General features: G+C 49.9%; 2 protein-coding genes across 4 annotated transcripts; one reads left to right on the top strand and one right to left on the bottom strand.

Annotated features, from left to right (window-relative positions):
- Window positions 1-4,880: 4,880 nt before the first annotated feature.
- On the bottom strand, window positions 4,881-17,491 carry LOC123760260 (uncharacterized). Of its 3 annotated transcripts, none has more exons than XM_069338408.1 (10): window positions 17,234-17,490; window positions 16,146-16,211; window positions 14,641-14,804; window positions 12,585-12,791; window positions 11,868-11,981; window positions 11,565-11,682; window positions 10,591-10,683; window positions 7,938-8,093; window positions 6,556-7,817; window positions 4,881-5,477 (listed from the first exon to the last, which is right to left on the bottom strand). In XM_069338408.1, exons 1-8 carry the CDS (start codon window positions 17,273-17,275, stop codon window positions 7,983-7,985), a joined length of 915 nt encoding a protein of 304 aa, XP_069194509.1. In that variant the 5' UTR covers window positions 17,276-17,490; the 3' UTR covers window positions 4,881-5,477; window positions 6,556-7,817; window positions 7,938-7,982. The 3 variants fall into 3 exon arrangements, with proteins under 3 accessions (XP_069194509.1, XP_069194510.1, XP_069194511.1); XM_069338409.1 differs by having other exon boundaries at window positions 6,556-7,434; XM_069338410.1 differs by having other exon boundaries at window positions 6,556-8,093; window positions 14,641-14,801; window positions 17,234-17,491.
- Window positions 5,493-7,055, top strand: LOC123760424 (eukaryotic translation initiation factor 3 subunit A-like). Its single transcript, XM_045746109.2, has one exon. The coding sequence runs from the start codon at window positions 5,493-5,495 to the stop codon at window positions 7,053-7,055; it is 1,563 nt and encodes a 520-aa protein (XP_045602065.1).
- Window positions 17,492-17,875: the final 384 nt, after the last annotated feature.

The raw sequence follows: 17,875 nt of genomic DNA, 5'->3' as shown, positions 1-17,875 counted from the left end.
GTTCCTTATTCTCATATCTGATATAGACAAAAATACACGCCACAGCTTCGTGTCGTCCTTTGCAGATGACACAAAAATCAGCATGAAAATTACCTCTGCTGAAGACATTGAAAAAGTACAAGCAGATGTCAAGAAAGTTTTCGATTGGGCAGCAGAAAATAACATGATGTTTAACAGTGATAAATTTCAGGTACTCAGGTACGGCAAAAATGAGGATCTGAAACATAATACAGGGTACAAAACACAAACGAATCTTCCCATAGTAGAAAACCAGCATGTCAAGGATTTGGGAATAATGATGTCCGACGACCTAACGTTTAGGGAGCATAACCAAGCAAATATCGCGTCAGCCAGAAAAATGATCCGATGGATTACGAGAACTTTCAAATCCAGGGATCCCATCACAATGGTTGTACTCTTCAAGTCACTTGTGTTGTCCCGTCTTGAGTACTGCTCAGTACTCACTTCCCCCTTCAGAGCAGGAGAGATTGCTGAAATAGAGGGAATACAGAGAACATATACGGCACGCATAGACGAGATAAAACACCTAAATTATTGGGATCGTCTCAAAGCTCTCCAAATGTACTCTCTAGAAAGGAGACGAGAGAGATACCAAATAATATACACATGGAAAATACTGGAGGGCCAGGTCCCCAATCCACACACTAAAATAACAACGTACTGAAGTGAACGATATGGAAGAAAATGCAAGATTGAACCAGTAAAGAGCAGAGGTGCCATAGGCACAATCAGAGAGGACTGTATAAACATCAGAGGTCCGCGGTTGTTCAACGTCCTCCCAGCGACTATAAGAAAACTGGACTGTTTTCTTAGAGAAGTTCCGGATCAGCCGGGCTGTGGTGGGTATGTGGGCCTGCGGGCCGCTCTAAGCAACAGCCTGGTGGACCAAACTCTCACAAGTCAAGCCTGGCCTCGGGCCGGGCTTAGGCAGTAGAAGAACTCCCAGAACCCCATCAAGCAGGTGGTGGTGGGTGGTGGTGGTGGGTGATGGTGGTGGTGGTGGTAGTGCTGGTGGTAATGGTGGGTGATGGTGCTGGTGGTGGTGATGGTGGTGGTGGTGGGTGATGGTGGTGGTGGTGGTGGTGGTGGGTGATGGTGGTGGTGGTGGTGGTGATGGTGGTGGCGGTGGGTGATGGTGCTGGTGGTGGGTGATGGTGGTGGTGGTGGTGGTAGGTGATGGTGCTGGTGGTGGTGGGTGATGGTGGTGGGAGATGGTGCTGGTGGTGGTGGGTGGTGGTGGTGGTGGTGGTGCTGGTGGTGGTGGTGGTGGTGATGGTGGTGGGTGGGTGATGGTGGTGGGTGATGGTGGTAGTGGTGCTGGTGGTGGGTGATGGTGGTGGTGGTGGTGGTGCTGGTGGTGGTGCTGGTGGTGGTGGGTGGTGGTGGTGGGTGATGGTGGTGGTGCTGGTGGTGGTGGTGGGTGGTGCTAGGTGGTGGTGGTGGTGGTGGGTGATGGTGGTGGGTGATGGTGGTGCTGGGTGGTGGTGGTGGGTGATGGTGGTGGTGGTGGTGGTGGTGGTGGGTGGTGGTGGTGGGTGATGGTGGTGGTGCTGGGTGGTGGTGGTGGGTGATGGTGGTGGTGTTGGGTGGTGGTGGTGGTGCTGGGTGGTGGTGGTGGTGCTGGGTTGTAGTGCTGGGTGGTGGTGGTGGGTGATGGTGGTGGTGGTGGTGGGTGATAGTGGTGGGTGATGGTGGTGGGTGATGGTGGTGGGTGATGGTGGTGGGTGGTGGTGGGTGGTGCTGGGTGGTGATGGTGGGTGATGGTGGTGGGTGATGGTGGTGGTTGTGGGTGATGGTGGTGGTGGTGGGTGGTGGGTGATGGTGGTGGCTGGTGGTGGGTGATGGTGGTGGGTGATGGTGGTGGGTGCTGGGTGATGGTGGTGGTGGTTGTGGTGGTGGTGCTGGGTGGTGGTGGTGGGGATGGTGATGGTGGTGGGTGATGGTGGTGGTGGTGCTGGTGGTGGTGCTGGTGGTGGTGGTGCTGGTGGTGGTGGTGGTGCTGGTGGTGGTGGTGCTGGGTGGTGGTGGTGGTGGTGGTTGTGGTGCTGGGTCGTGGTGGTGGTGGTGGTTGTGGTGCTGGTGGTGGTGCTGGTGCTGGTGGTGGTGGTGCTGGTGGTGCTGGGTGGTGGTGGTGGTGGTGCTGGTGGTGCTGGGTCGTGGTGGTGGTGGTGGTGGTGTTGGTGGTGGTGGGTCGTGGTGGTGGTGGTGGTGGTGGTGCTGGTGGTGGTGGTGGTGGTGATGGTGGTGGTGCTGGTGGTGGTGGTGATGGTGCTGGGTGGTGGTGGTGATGGTGGTAGTGGTGGAGGTGGTGGTGGTGGTGGTGGTGGTGGTGGTGGTGGTTGTGGTGGTGGTTGTGGTGGTGGTGGTGGTGGTGGTGCTGGTGGTGGTGATGGTGCTGGGTGGTGGTGGTGATGGTGGTAGTGGTGGAGGTGGTGGTGGTGGTGGTGGTGGTGGTGGTGGTGGTGGTGCTGGGTGGTGGTGGTGGTGGTGGTGGTGGTGGTGGTGGTTGTGGTGCTGGGTGGTGGTGGTGGTGGCGGTGGTGGTGGTGGTGGTGGTGGTGATGGTGCTGGGTGGTGGTGGTGGTGATGGTGGTAGTGGTGGTGGTGGTGGTGGTGGGTGGTGGTGGTGGTGGTGGTGATGGTGGTGGTGCTGGGTGATGGTGGTGGTGGTGGTGCTGGGTGGTGGTGGTGGTGGTGGTGGTGGTGGTGGTGGTGATGATGGTGGTGGTGGTGCTGGGTGATGGTGGTGGTGGTGGTGGCTAGTGCTGGTGGTGGTGCTGGCTGGTCAAACAAGTAGTTGAGCAGCGTACCGTCCGATCCACTCTCCTATCCTATCCTCGTATCCCTTCCACGTGCTAAATATTCACACTGGCTAAGCGCTTTCTCATCATAACTATCGATCCCTGCAAGCTGCAACCCCAAGGTGTGTGGTCAGGCTCCTCTCCCGCTAAAGATGTTGCACAGGGAGACCTCTGCAACAGCAGCTCCTCCAGCCGGGCAGCGAGCCTGCATAAATTGTTCCATTTTGTGAGCCTCGCGAGGATATAAAATATTTCGGTACACCGGTGGCCCAGATAATATCTCTCTTTGGGGGGTACAGGAACCTGCTATCCCACAACGATCTTTGAGTCGATATTACCGCTACTTAACGAGGGGTATGAGACCATTATTATATTCTCGTTCGAAAACGTTTTGCATGTCGTGAAAACGCATCTGATTTCCGTCCTGAGATTTAGGACGTGAGCATTATTGTTGTGTTTGTTACCTGCAGAATGTGGATGAGTTGTTGATGTTGCGAGGGTGTTTATATCCCTCACACCCCAGGCCTCACCTGGCGCCCCTGATGAGGTATGAGTATGGTAACGAGGCTCTGGTTTACGCGCCATAACCACCTTGTTGTAGCCCGCGAAAACAGCGTGAAAATATACGTGACAAAATGTTTTATGTCGCAAGTAAACAAATGAACATCAGTGTAAACAATGTGAAGATACTCGAGCTTATACAATAGATGTTTGAACCCGGAAGATAGACAAATGAACATCAGTGTAAACAATGTGAAGATACTCGAGCTTATACAATAGATGTTTGAACCCGGAAGATAGACAAATGAACATCAGTGTAAACAATGTGAAGATACTCGAGCTTATACAATAGATGTTTGAACCCGGAAGATAGACAAATGAACATCAGTGTAAACAATGTGAAGATACTCGAGCTTATACAATAGATGTTTGAACCCGGAAGATAGACAAATGAACATCAGTGTAAACAATGTGAAGATACTCGAGCTTATACAATAGATGTTTGAACCCGGAAGATAGACAAATGAACATCAGTGTAAACAATGTGAAGATACTCGAGCTTATACAATAGATGTTTGAACCCGGAAGATAGACAAATGAACATCAGTGTAAACAATGTGAAGATACTCGAGCTTATACAATAGATGTTTAAACCTGGAAGATAGACAAATGAACATCAGTGTAAACAATGTGAAGATACTCGAGCTTATACAATAGATGTTTAAACCTGGAAGATAGACAAATGAACATCAGTGTAAACAATGTGAAGATACTTGAGCTTATACAACAGATGCTTGTACCTGGAAGATAAAAGTGTTTGATTATATTGAACCTCAATTACACTCGCGGCCAGTTTCAACACACGCAATAATTATGGTCCATAGGGATGTGCTGAATACTTCTTGTTTACACATATATTAAAAGCGTTGGAACACAACCGCATGGGTTCGAATCCTCATCACGGCTCCTACGGCTTTCCTCCTTATAATTATTCTTTTTTATTTCCTTTTCAACATGTTGTTACTTGAAGTTTCAAGATAAAACTGAACTTTTTATGTTCAATTATCTGTAGCAGTGAGGTGATTTTATATTTTTATGAAAACCACACCATACTGAGGTCCATAACCAAGTTCCCAGTCACACATCAACAAATGTTTTTGAATTGCTGAAGTGACAGGTTGCTTCATGCAGGTCGGCGTTCAATCCCCGACCGTCCACACAAGTGGTTGGCCACCATTCCTTCCCTTCATCCCATCCCAAATCCTTATCCTGACCCCTACCAAGTGCTATATAGTCGTAATGGCTTGACACACGGCCTATACTCTTCTCCAAAGAAAATATGAACTAGTATTTGTGTGTATTAAGGTATGGAGCCAAGGATAATTACCCTTGTTGTAATTGGAAGACTGTCACCAATCACCTGAGTATGGATCGAACAGCTTCTGAACTGTGTTCTAATTTCAAATAGTCTGTAAGCCTACAGTTAAAATTTAATTTAAATAATGGAGAACTTGACATGGAATTATTAATTATCAGCAATAAAGGTTAATAAGAGGCGTTATTGTTATTGGATTTCGTTACTATTTGTTCTTTTTCAAGTGCTCCTAGTAACTAGTCCTAGTCATTGTTAACATTAGCAACCACTTGACACTTATTGCTTACTGAATGTGCTAGTGATATTTGACAGGGCAGCCATGACGCTAGTGGTGCTTGACAGGGCGGCCATGAGGCTAGTGGTGCTTGACAGGGCAGCCATGACGCTAGTGGCGCTTGACAGGGCAACCATGACGCTAGTGGTGCTTGACAGGGCGGCCATGAGGCTAGTGGTGCTTGACAGGGCCGCCATGACGCTAGTGGTGCTTGACAGGGCGGCCATGACGCTAGTGGTGCTTGATAGGGCGGCCATGAGGCTAGTGGTGCTTGACAGGGCGGCCATGACGCTAGTGGTGCTTGACAGGGCGGCCATGACGCTAGTGGTGCTTGACAGGGCGGCCATGACGCTAGTGGTGCTTGACAGGGCGGCCATGACGCTAGTGGTGCTTGACAGGGCGGCCATGACGCTAGTGGTGCTTGACAGGGCGGCCATGAGGCTCAAGGATCTAGAGGGACGCCACGAGGCTCAGGGACCTAGAGGGACGCCACGAGGCTCAGGGACCTAGAGAGGGACGCCATGAGGCTCAGGGACCTAGAGAGGGACGCCATGAGGCTCAGAGACCTAGAGAGGGACGCTACGAGGCTCAGGGACCTAGAGAGGGACGCCATGAGGCTCAGGGACCTAGAGAGGGACGCCATGAGGCTCAGAGACCTAGACAAGGACGCCACGAGGCTCAGAGACCTAGAGAGGGACGCCATGAGGCTCAGGGACCTAGAGAGGGACGCTATGAGGCTCAGGGACCTAGAGAGGGACGCCACGAGGCTCAGGGACCTAGAGAGGGACGCCACGAGGCTCAGGGACCTAGAGAGGGACGCCACGAGGCTCAGGGACTTAGAGAGGGACGCCATGAGGCTCAGAGACCTAGAGAGGGACGCCACGAGGCTCAGGGACTTAGAGAGGGACGCCATGAGGCTCAGAGACCTAGAGAGGGACGCCATGAGGCTCAGGGACCTAGAGAGGGACGCCATGAGGCTCAGGGACCTAGAAAGGGACGCCACGAGGCTCAGGGACCTAGAGAGGGACGCCATGAGACTCAGGGATCTAGAGGGACGCCATGAGGCTCAGGGACCTAGAGAGGGACGCCATGAGGCTCAGGGACCTAGAGAGGGACGCCATGAGGCTCAGGGACCTAGAGAGGGACGCCACGAGGCTCAGGGATCTAGAGAGGGACGCCATGAGGCTCAGGGACCTAGAGAGGGACGCCATGAGGCTCAGGGACCTAGAGAGGGACGCCATGAGGCTCAGGGACCTAGAGAGGGACGCCATGAGGCTCAGGGACCTAGAGAGGGACGCCATGAGGATCAGGGACCTAGAGAGGGACGCCATGAGGCTCAGGGACCTAGAGAGGGACGCCACGAGGCTCAGGGAACTATAGAGGGACACCATGAGGCTCAGGGACCTAGAGAGGGACGCCACGAGGCTCAGGGACCTATAGAGGGACACCATGAGGCTCAGGGACCTAGAGAGGGACACCATGAGGCTCAGGGACCTATAGAGGGACACCACGAGGCTCAGGGACCTATAGAGGGACACCACGAGGCTCAGGTACCTATAGAGGGACGCTACGAGGCTCAGAGACCTAGAGAGGGACGCCATGAGGCTCAGAGACCTAGAGAGGGACGCCACGAGGCTCAGAGACCTAGAGAGGGACACCATGAGGCTCAGGGACCTAGAGAGGGACGCCATGAGGCTCAGGGACCTGGAGAGGGACGCCACGAGGCTCAGGGACCTAGAGAGGGACGCCATGAGGCTCAGGGACCTAGAGAGGGACGCCATGAGGCTCAGGGACCTAGAGAGGGACGCCACGAGGCTCAGGGACCTAGAGAGGGACACCATGAGGCTCAGGGACCTAGAGAGGGACGCCACGAGGCTCAGGGACCTAGAGAGGGACGCCACGAGGCTCAGGGACCTAGAGAGGGACGTTATGAGGCTCAGGGACCTAGAGAGGGACGCCATGAGGCTCAGAGACCTAGAGAGGGACGCCATGAGGCTCAGGGACCTAGAGAGGGACGCCATGAGGCTCAGGGACCTAGAGAGGGACGCCACGAGGCTCAGAGACCTAGAGAGGGACACCACTAGGTTCAAGGACCAAACGAGGGACGCCACGAGGCTCAGGGACCTGGAGAGGGACGCCAAGGGGACCTACAGAGGGACGCCACGAGGCTCAGGGACCTATAGAGGGACGCCACGAGGCTCAAGGACCAAAAGAGGGACGCCAAGGGGACCTATAGAGAGACGCCACGAGGCTAAGGGACCTAGAGAGGGACGCCAAGGGGACCTATAGAGGAACGTCATGAGGCTCAGGGACCTAGAGAGGGACGCCATGAGACTCAGGGACCTATAGAGGAACGCCACGAGGCTCAGGGACTTAGAGAGGGACGCCACGAGACTCAGGGACCAAGAGAGGGACGCCACGAGGCTCAGGGACCTAGAAAGGGACGCCACGAGGCTCAGGGACCTATAGAGGGACGCCACGAGGCTCAGGGACCTGCAGAGGGACGCCAAGGGGACCTACAGAGGAACGCTATGAGGCTCAGGAACCAAGAAAAGGACGCCACGAGGCTCAGGGACCTATAGAGGAACGCCACGAGGCTCAGGGACTTAGAGAGGGACGCCACGAGGCTCAGGGACCTATAGAGGGACGCCACGAGGCTCAGGGACCTAAAGAGGGACGCCACGAGGCTCAGGGACCTAGAGAGGGACGCCATGAGACTCAGGGACCTATAGAGGAACGCCACGAGGCTCAGGGACTTAGAGAGGGACGCCACGAGGCTCAATGACCTAGAGAGGGACGCCACGAGGCTCAGGGACCTATAGAGGGACGCCACGAGGCTCAGGGACCTAAAGAGGGACGCCACGAGGCTCAGGGACCTAGAGAGGGACGCCATGAGACTCAGGGACCTATAGAGGAACGCCACGAGGCTCAGGGACTTAGAGAGGGACGCCACGAGGCTCAATGACCTAGAGAGGGACGCCACGAGGCTCAGGGACATATAGAGGGAGGTACTAGTACCAGAGGACACTGTAGAGGTGGAGCTCGCCGGCGTGGATGTGGTCCTCGTCAACCACCACCGTCACGCGCCTCGCCTCCCGCGCCATCTTGGACTGTCTTCTGGCCTGTGGCGGGAGTGTGTGGTGAGTCTTAGTACACTTCTCTCTCTTATGTCACGACTCTCACTACCACCTGGGGACACAGTAACCCACCTGGGGACACAGTAACCCACCTGGGGACACACAGTAACCCACCTGGGGACACACAGTAACCCACCTGGGGACACACAGTAACCCACCTGGGGACACACAGTAACCCACCTGGGGACACACAGTCACCCACCTGGGGACACACAGTAACCCACCTGGGGACACAGTAACCCACCTGGGGACACAGTAACCCACCTGGGGACACACAGTAATCCACCTGGGGACACACAGTAACCCACCTGGGGACACACAGTAACCCACCTGGGGACACAGTAACCCACCTGGGGACACAGTAGCCCACCTGGGGACACACAGTAACCCACCTGGGGACACACAGTAACCCACCTGGGGACACACAGTAACCCACCTGGGGACACACAGTCACCCACCTGGGGACACACAGTAACCCACCTGGGGACACAGTAACCCACCTGGGGACACACAGTAATCCACCTGGGGACACACAGTAACCCACCTGGGGACACACAGTAACCCACCTGGGGACACAGTAACCCACCTGGGGACACAGTAACCCACCTGGGGACACACAGTAACCCACCTGGGGACACACAGTAACCCACCTGGGGACACACAGTAACCCACCTGGGGACACACAGTAACCCACCTGGGGACACACAGTCACCCACCTGGGGACACACAGTAACCCACCTGGGGACACAGTAGCCCACCAGGGGACTCAGTAACCCACCTGGGGACACAGTAACCCACCTGGGGACACAGTAACCCACCTGGACACACAGTAACCCACCTGGGGACACAGTAACCCACCTGGACACACAGTAACCCACCTGGGGACACAGTAACCCACCTGGACACACAATAACCCACCTGGGGACACAGTAACCCACCTGGGGACACAGTAACCCACCTGGGGACACAGTAACCCACCTTGGGACACACAGTAACCCACCTGTGGACACAGTAACCCACCTGGGGACACAGTAACCCACCTGGGGACACAGTAATCCACCTGGGGACACAGTAACCCACCTGTGGACACAGTAACCCACCTGGGGACACAGTAACCCACCTGGGGACACAGTAATCCACCTGGGGACACAGTAACACACCTGGGGACACAGTAACCCACCTGGACACACAGTAACCCACCTGGGGACACAGTAACACACCTGGGGACACAGTAACCCACCTAGGGACACAGTAACCCACCTGGACACACAGTAACCCACCTGGACACACAGTAACCCACCTGGGGACACAGTAACCCACCTGGGGACACAGTAACCCACCTGGGGACACACAGTAACCCACCTGGGGACACACAGTAACCCACCTGGGGACACAGTAACCCACCTGGGGACACAGTAACCCACCTGGACACACAGTAACCCACTTGGACACACAGTAACCCACCTGGGGACACACAGTAACCCACCTGGGGACACAGTAACCCACCTGGGGACACAGTAACCCACCTGGACACACAGTAACCCACTTGGACACACAGTAACCCACCTGGGGACACACAGTAACCCGCCTGGGGACACAGTAACCCACCTGGGGACACAGTAACCCACCTGGACACACAGTAACCCACCTGGACACACAGTAACCCACCCGGGGACACAGTAACCCACCTGGACACACAGTAACCCACCTGGACACACAGTAACCCACCTGGACACACAGTAACCCACCTGGACACACAGTAACCCACCTGGACACACAGTAACCCACCTGGGGACACAGTAACCCACCTGGACACACAGTAACCCACCTGGGGACACAGTAACCCACCTGGACACACAGTAACCCACCTGGACACACAGTAACCCACCTGGACACACAGTAACCCACCTTGGGACACACAGTAACCCACCTGGGGACACAGTAACCCACCTGGACACACAGTAACCCACCTGGACACACAGTAACCCACCTGGACACACAGTAACCCACCTGGACACACAGTAACCCACCTGGGGACACACAGTAACCCACCTGGGGACACACAGTAACCCACCTGGGAACACAGTAACCCACCTGGACACACAGTAACCCACCTGGACACACAGTAACCCACCTGGGGACACAGTAACCCACCTGGACACACAGTAACCCACCTGGACACACAGTAACCCTCCTGGACACACAGTAACCCACCTGGGGACACACAGTAACCCACCTGGGGACACACAGTAACCCACCTGGGGACACAGTAACCCACCTGGACACACAGTAACCCACCTGGACACACAGTAACCCACCTGGGGACACAGTAACCCACCTGGGGACACAGTAACCCACTTGGGGACACACAGTAACCCACCTGGACACACAGTAACCCACCTTTGGACACACAGTAACCCACCTGGACACACAGTAACCCACCTGGGGACACAGTAACCCACCTGGGGACACAGCAACCCACCTGAGGACAGAAGGTATAAGGCAAGGTAAGCGCAGGTTCCTGCAGGTACACATCCTTGCCCGTCCTCACAAATAGGCTGAAACACTCGCCTTTCTGCAATATATTATGGTGGTGGAATAAGGAGTTTTACATACACTATAGACATCATTATTTCCCTGATAATATGTTCAAAAGTTCATTGAACGCACATGTTCAAATGTTCAAAGGAGTAATATCGATTGATAATTCTGGTTGTCTGGGACAGGAAGCCTATGCATATCTGTGTATCGTTAGGCTACCTATTCTGACCTTCCCTGGGATGAAACCCATAACGGTTCTCCAAGTCAATGGTACCTATTTATTGTTAGGTGAACAGGCGCATAAGGTAAAAGAAAACGCTGCCATATTGATTCCGTCCCATCCAAGAATTGAACCTGGATCCTTCAGTTGAGTCGATGACGCAGACCACTGAGCTACACGACACACAATGGGGATTTTATACATTAATGAACACAAATACATTCCCAGGAGGATGGTGAATAGCCGCCATGACACAGCTGGCGCAGGTGAGGTTAACCTCGCCTCATAGTCAGGAAATTATATTAATTATATCAAATATTTGGTTAAATGTACAAAAATGTACTTCACGGCCCAAAACATTAAGGGCCCAAAAAAATTCACGTTTTGTACTATTATATTGACCCAAATGGCATGCTAAAGCAACAGAACGGTAACTACTGAACCTAACCCGGCATTCCCAGGCCTAACTAAGCAATATAAGGCCTAATATACGCTATAGTAGGCCTAATTAGGTACATAAATGTGCTATCGGAAGCAGAGAAAAGATTAGGTTTGGTTTTGACTTTGTTCGTGTCCCCATATACAACTAATAGTACAGAACATGAACTTTATCGGCAACAGTCCATGTTTGTACATTCCAGCCAACAGATGGTATAGATACTATGAGTGTGGAGGACGGGTGGAGGGCCACTCACCTTGATGAGTGAGAGCTGGAACTTCTCCCCCACCACCAGGCTGGGCCACCTCGGGCCCCCGTACACGGCCTCCTGGGGGCCCCATACTCCTCCGTACTTGTCGTTGAGCACCACTTCTCTGTTGAGGGTGTGAGAGAGAGGGTGAGGCTGGGTGTGAGGGAGAGGGTGAGGCTGAGTGTGAGGGAGAGGGTGAGGCTTGGTGTGAGGGTGTATGTGCGTGTGTCCTGAAATATTTGATTATTATTAACAACATCAGAGCTACCTATTATACACCAAGTGAGGAGTGAGAAGTGGCCACCTTACCGACTGGTCGAGTCTGTAGTCTGCCAGTTGAAGTGAGCGTCGACCAAGACGTCACCGTCGTCACGGTTCAGCTCCTGGCCGTCCTCTGGCTCCAGCATCAGGCGCAGACCCACACTACCAGTACCCAACATGGCGGCAAGAACAACGAGAGTGAGCGCCTCTGGTCAAGCAAGTATTAACTAGCGGTTCAAGCTGCTACCAGCTGGAGTTAGACGAAGGGTTGATCACAAGCAAGGGCGGGGAGGTGACAGACACTGGGAAGTACTTGACGGTAAGTAATGACAGGCTTTGGGGGTGCGACAGACATCGACAGTGACAGGTAAAGTATAGACAGGGGTTGGTGAGAGCTGGATAGTGGCTAGGGCTTGCAAGATGCTTGGGACAACAGTGGCAGTATTGATAACATAACAACTTAACTCTTAATAATATTAATATTCTCATAATGTATTTCTAATATCACACAAGAATTATACACCATATAATGTTATTCGAACGTAATATTTGATGAATGATTATTGACGACAGCTTGGTCAAGGCAGACCAAATATTACACCAGTATTATTTTAAACTAAGATAACATACACTGCTCTGCCCACAACCTTATATTTAATTACTGACTTTATAAAATATAAAAATTCTGAACTTACTAATTAACACTAATTAGTTCCTAATATATCAAATAAATAAAATATTATTATTATTATTATAAGGACCGACCTAGCTTCCTCAGTGAGTTTAAGTATGACCTCGACTGTGAAGTCCTGGTGGTTGGTGAGGTCGGTAGACACCATCTCCAGCCCCTGTGTTGCGGAGGAATGTCCAGCAGAGGGAGAGAAGGTCCTGACGTTCCCCGGGCGTAGCTTCTGCAGCCTCTCTGTCAACTGACTCCCGATGTACGCGTTCCAGATGATGGGCATGGCGATCCTGGGAGGGCATGGGGCATAGGAGAGTTGTGCTGGCACTCTGGCACTATAACGGGCAACTGAAGCTCCTCAGGCACTATAGTGGTAACACTCAGAATGTTAATTCGTAACATACAAATCATTACAATATTGGCTGAACTAAACAGGTGAACAGTAGTGTAAATCACACTTACATTTATGACTTACAGTAACATTTAGCTTACAATTTGAAAGGTAAAACTGTAAGACATAAAGTGACGCAATTTATATGACAAAATTGCGATGATGAGAAGACAATTTGAAGTAGGACTAATATAAATTAATCATACCATAAACTTATAGAGATGTGCACATGCTCAGCATTCTACGTCAACAAATTCCGGGGCTATCATGGGGCAAAATCACTCCAAATAATACAACTCATGCAACATAGTACTTACTTCAATGGTACTCATAATGCCTGTCAATGAGCCAGCTGTTCGTGACAATAGTTCTAAATAGTTCCAAATATCCAGCTGGGGTTTCCGTGTTACCTACATGTTATATTCTATACTGCGGACCTGCTATAATATCATTATATATATCACTAATTTATAAGTTATATTTCCTAACAATTCTGGAAAAGTTGGAGTGGTTTGAAAAGGAGTTGATTGAGTCTGCTGGATGACTGATTCCTTTCAGAAAAAAAGGAATATCATTTGTTTTTAAATATTTTTTTTTCAGGTCAGTTAGAAAATTGCAATGAGTGCGAGGATGTATCCCCAGATACGTCTAGAACTTCCCTCCATACTCAATTAAGCTTACCAAGGCCAGCATTTCTCAGGCGAGGAGTCACAATAACGTGGCTGAAATATGTTGACCACACCACACACTAAAAAGTGAAGGGACGACAACGTTTCGGTCCGTCACGGATCATTCTCAAGTCGATTGTCAGCATTTCTTTATGTACCATAGTTCACATCCATATTAGGCTAGACATTGCTAACACAGACACTAGAGTTAGCTACTGATGGTAACACTGACACTAGAGTTAACTACTGATGGTAACACTGACACTAGAGTTAGCTACTGATGGTAACACTGACACTAAAGTTAGCTGCTGATGGTAACACTGACACTAAAGTTAGCTACTGATGGTAACACTGACACTAGAGTTAACTACTGATGGTAACACTGACACTAAAGTTAGCTGCTGATGGTAACACTAACACTAGAGTTAGCTACTGATGGTAACACTGACACTAGAGTTAGCAACTGATGGTAACACTGACACTAGAGTTAACTACTGATGGTAACACTGACACTAAAGTTAGCTGCTGATGGTAACACTGACACTAAAGTTAGCTGCTGATGGTAACACTGACACTAGAGTTAACTATTGATGGTAACACTGACACTAAAGTTAGCTACTGATGGTAACACTGACACTAGAGTTAGCTACTGATGGTAACACTGACACTAGAGTTAGCTATTGATGGTAACACTGACACTAGAGTTAGCAACTGATGGTAACTCTGACACTAGAGTTAACTACTGATGGTAACACTGACACTAAAGTTAGCTGCTGATGGTAACACTGACACTTGAGTTAGCTACTGATGGTAACACTGACACTAGAGTTAGCTATTGATGGTAACACTGACACTAGAGTTAGCAACTGATGGTAACACTGACACTAGAGTTAGCTACTGATGGTAACACTGACACTAGAGTTAGCTACTGATGGTAACACTGACACTAGAGTTAGCTATTGATGGTAACACTGACACTAGAGTTAGCAACTGATGGTAACACTGACACTAGAGTTAGCTACTGATGGTAACACTGACACTAGAGTTAGCTACTGATGGTAACACTGACATCAAACTTACCTGCTGATGCCCAAGAGTTCGGTGATGATGGCGGAGTTGTTGGCGGCGTCGGTGGCGAGGGCGTGGTACTTGGAGTACCAGGTACTGCGCTTCGAACTCAGCTCGCGGAAGGCGGTCTTGACGGCCTCCATCATGTGTTCCACCTCGCTCCCTCGGCCGTCCTGCTTCAATGTGTATACGTGCACTATATATATAACACTGCTGGAAACGACTATCCCATTACGGGCTCACCATAGTCCGTGCTACATAGACATTTCGTTCTGAGTAGCTAAATCTAAACCAACAACGACTAGCCACCCCCATAAACACTGTCATGCAGTATCCTCCCCCGCGATAGCAGTCATATAGTAAGGACTGACAGTTTAAATGTGCACTCAGCACACAGTACATCCTTTCACCACCAAAGATCACATTCACTCTAAAAAATCTACCAGTTGCGGGCTATTCATGCCCGTGCCACCTCTATGGTGGCTTAATCTTCATCAATCTAACGTTTATCATCCAACACAGAGGACTGTGATAACAGTTGGCTATACCTCATATGTCACTTGTTTAATCTATCATATTTTCCAGCCAATCCTGCTGTTTAGGTAGTACTTATAGTAACAAGGAGGACCATAGTATATATTCCGACCTGTAACAAAATTAGAACGTAGAAATCTGAACTATTGAGTTGGACACAACAGAAAATTATCTTTGACTTGTGTTGCCTTGACAAACTAAACTAGCCTAACCTTCCTAGCCTAGCCTTCCTAGGCCTAATTCACGATATCTGAGACCTAATATAATACATATGTACTATATATTAGGCCGAGAAATATTTAAGTTCGTGTTTTATGTGCATTTATTTTAAATAATTCCTTACTAGTCAGTATACTACTATCTAAAAGCTAAGAACGTACGGATTCTGACTATTGTCGACCGTCACAAGAGGTACTGTCTAAACAGGACGGGCTGCAGCTTCGTATTCTATAATGCTTTCTCTATTATATATTCTTCATCTATTATATTTTCCTAAGCTATTATATTTCCTACTCTTATATTTTATAAGATTAGCAAATATATTTAATATAAGATAGTAAATAGGGTAGCCGGAAGTGCCCGGGGTCTCACTGTCCCCGTATAGAATAATAGTAACAACAACTGACCCAGATTCATGAAACAGTTACGCAAGCACTTAGCGAACCTGGGGCCAGAATCACGAAGCAGTTAGGCAAGCACTTACGAACCTGTACATCTTTCCTCAATCTTTGGCGGCTTTGTTTACAATTATTAAACAGTTAATGAGCTCCGAAGCACCAGGAGGCTGTTTATAACAATAACAACAGTTGATTGGCAAGTTTTCATGCTTGTAAACTGTTTAATAAATGTAACCAAAGCCGTTAAAGATTGAGGAAAGATGTACACGTTCGTAAGTGCTTGCGTTACTGCTTCGTGAATCTGGCCCCAGGTTCGTAATGTGCTTGCGTAACTGCTTCGTGAATCAGTGTCTTGCAGGAACTAACCTCGTTGGAGTCATGTTGGTCAGCCTGGGCCCACTCTAGCCAGCTAGCCCGCGCCACCACCACCACCTGATTTATTTATCTTTATTTAATAAAATACAATATAAATCCTATATACATAAACGTTACAAGGCAATACTACATTACATATACAGTAGTATAATTCTCAGTAAACAAATGTTTCATATTATCACAGAGCATAAACTTTAAACCTCTAAATGTTATAATTATTTTTCTTTAAATGATTTACAATTTTAGAGATTATATTTACAATAATTTACTGGGGAAATTATGACATTTATATATATATTTGATATAATTCTCAGTAAACAAATTTTCCCCGTAAAGCACCACCTGATCAAGGTCATTCATTAACACCATCTTTGAGGAACTATTAAACACAAACATTCTATAAAACTCAATATTCTAAAATTTAAAAAAAATGATATATGCTCTCCGCTTCTCTTGAAACTTTTTGATATACATGTATTGTTTAATTACGAAAAAACTCTTAGTAAACTATTAGTTAGAATTAGTTCTCCACTTGTAATTATCCGTGTTTTATTATAATATATTTGAACAATAATTCTGTAATGCAAAAATCCTCACATTAATTGAGACATTGTTGGACAAACCGGAAAACTTATTTTTTACTTGTTCAAGTATGTTTATTGAGACAAGAAAGAAATGCATCTCAAAGGGATAGAGTAACTTAGGCTATTTCTACCCCCCTTTTTACATGTGTTGCTTTGACAAACTTACCTAACCTTCCTAAGCCTAATTTACAAACAAATTGTTAGTTAGTCTAACAACGATCACTAAGGGAGCCGGTCGGCCGAGCGGACAGCACGCTGGACTTGTGATCCTGGGTTCGATCCCAGGCGCCGGCGAGAAACAATGGGCAGAGTTTCTTTCACCCTATGCCCCTGTTACCTAGCAGTAAAATAGGTAGCTGGGTGTTAGTCAGCTGTCACGGGCTGCTTCCTGGGGGTGGAGGCCTGGTCAAGGACCGGGCCGCGGGGACACTAAAAAGCCCCGAAATCATCTCAAAATAACCTCAAGAAGGTGACAATAATGACGGCTGAACTTACATAGGCGATGAGGAGAGCGACGACACACAGCCTACTCTGCATGACGGCTCGACGACCACTGAACCACTGACCACCACCAAACCTGCAGCACCTCACAACACTACGCTTCCACACTCATTTATCTGTTACACATCCCTCACAGTCTGTAACATATAGCTTCGAGTCTAATGATGTTCAGTTCTAAAGCGTGATAATGTTATGCGGATTTGACGGGTTTAGTTTGCTGCGGGGAAGAAGATATTTGGATTAAGGAAACTTGAGGTTAAGAGATATCATAAGGGTATCTACCCATCCCCTGGTCTCAGTCCATGGAGATAAGATTACAACTCGTGTTATCTGGTGGACACGGGTGAGGGCTTGGTGGTGAGGTGGACACGGGTGAGGGTTTGGTGGTGTGGTGGACACGGGTGAGGGCTTGGTGGTATGGTGGACACGGGTGAGGGTTTGTGGTGGTGTGGTGGACACGGGTGAGGGCTTGGAGGTATGGTGGACACGGGTGAGGGTTTGTGGTGGACACGGGTGAGGATTTGTGGTGGTGTGGTGGACACGGGTGAGGGCTTGTGGTGGTGTGGTGGACACGGGTGAGGGCTTGTGGTGGTGTGGTGGACACGGGTGAGGGCTTGTGGTGGTGTGGTGGACACG

This window comes from Procambarus clarkii, chromosome 39 (genome assembly GCF_040958095.1).
Source record: "Procambarus clarkii isolate CNS0578487 chromosome 39, FALCON_Pclarkii_2.0, whole genome shotgun sequence".
Lineage (NCBI taxonomy): Eukaryota > Metazoa > Arthropoda > Malacostraca > Decapoda > Cambaridae > Procambarus > Procambarus clarkii.
Note: the sequence above shows the minus strand (reverse complement) of the source record. Positions and strands in the feature narration are given on the sequence as shown.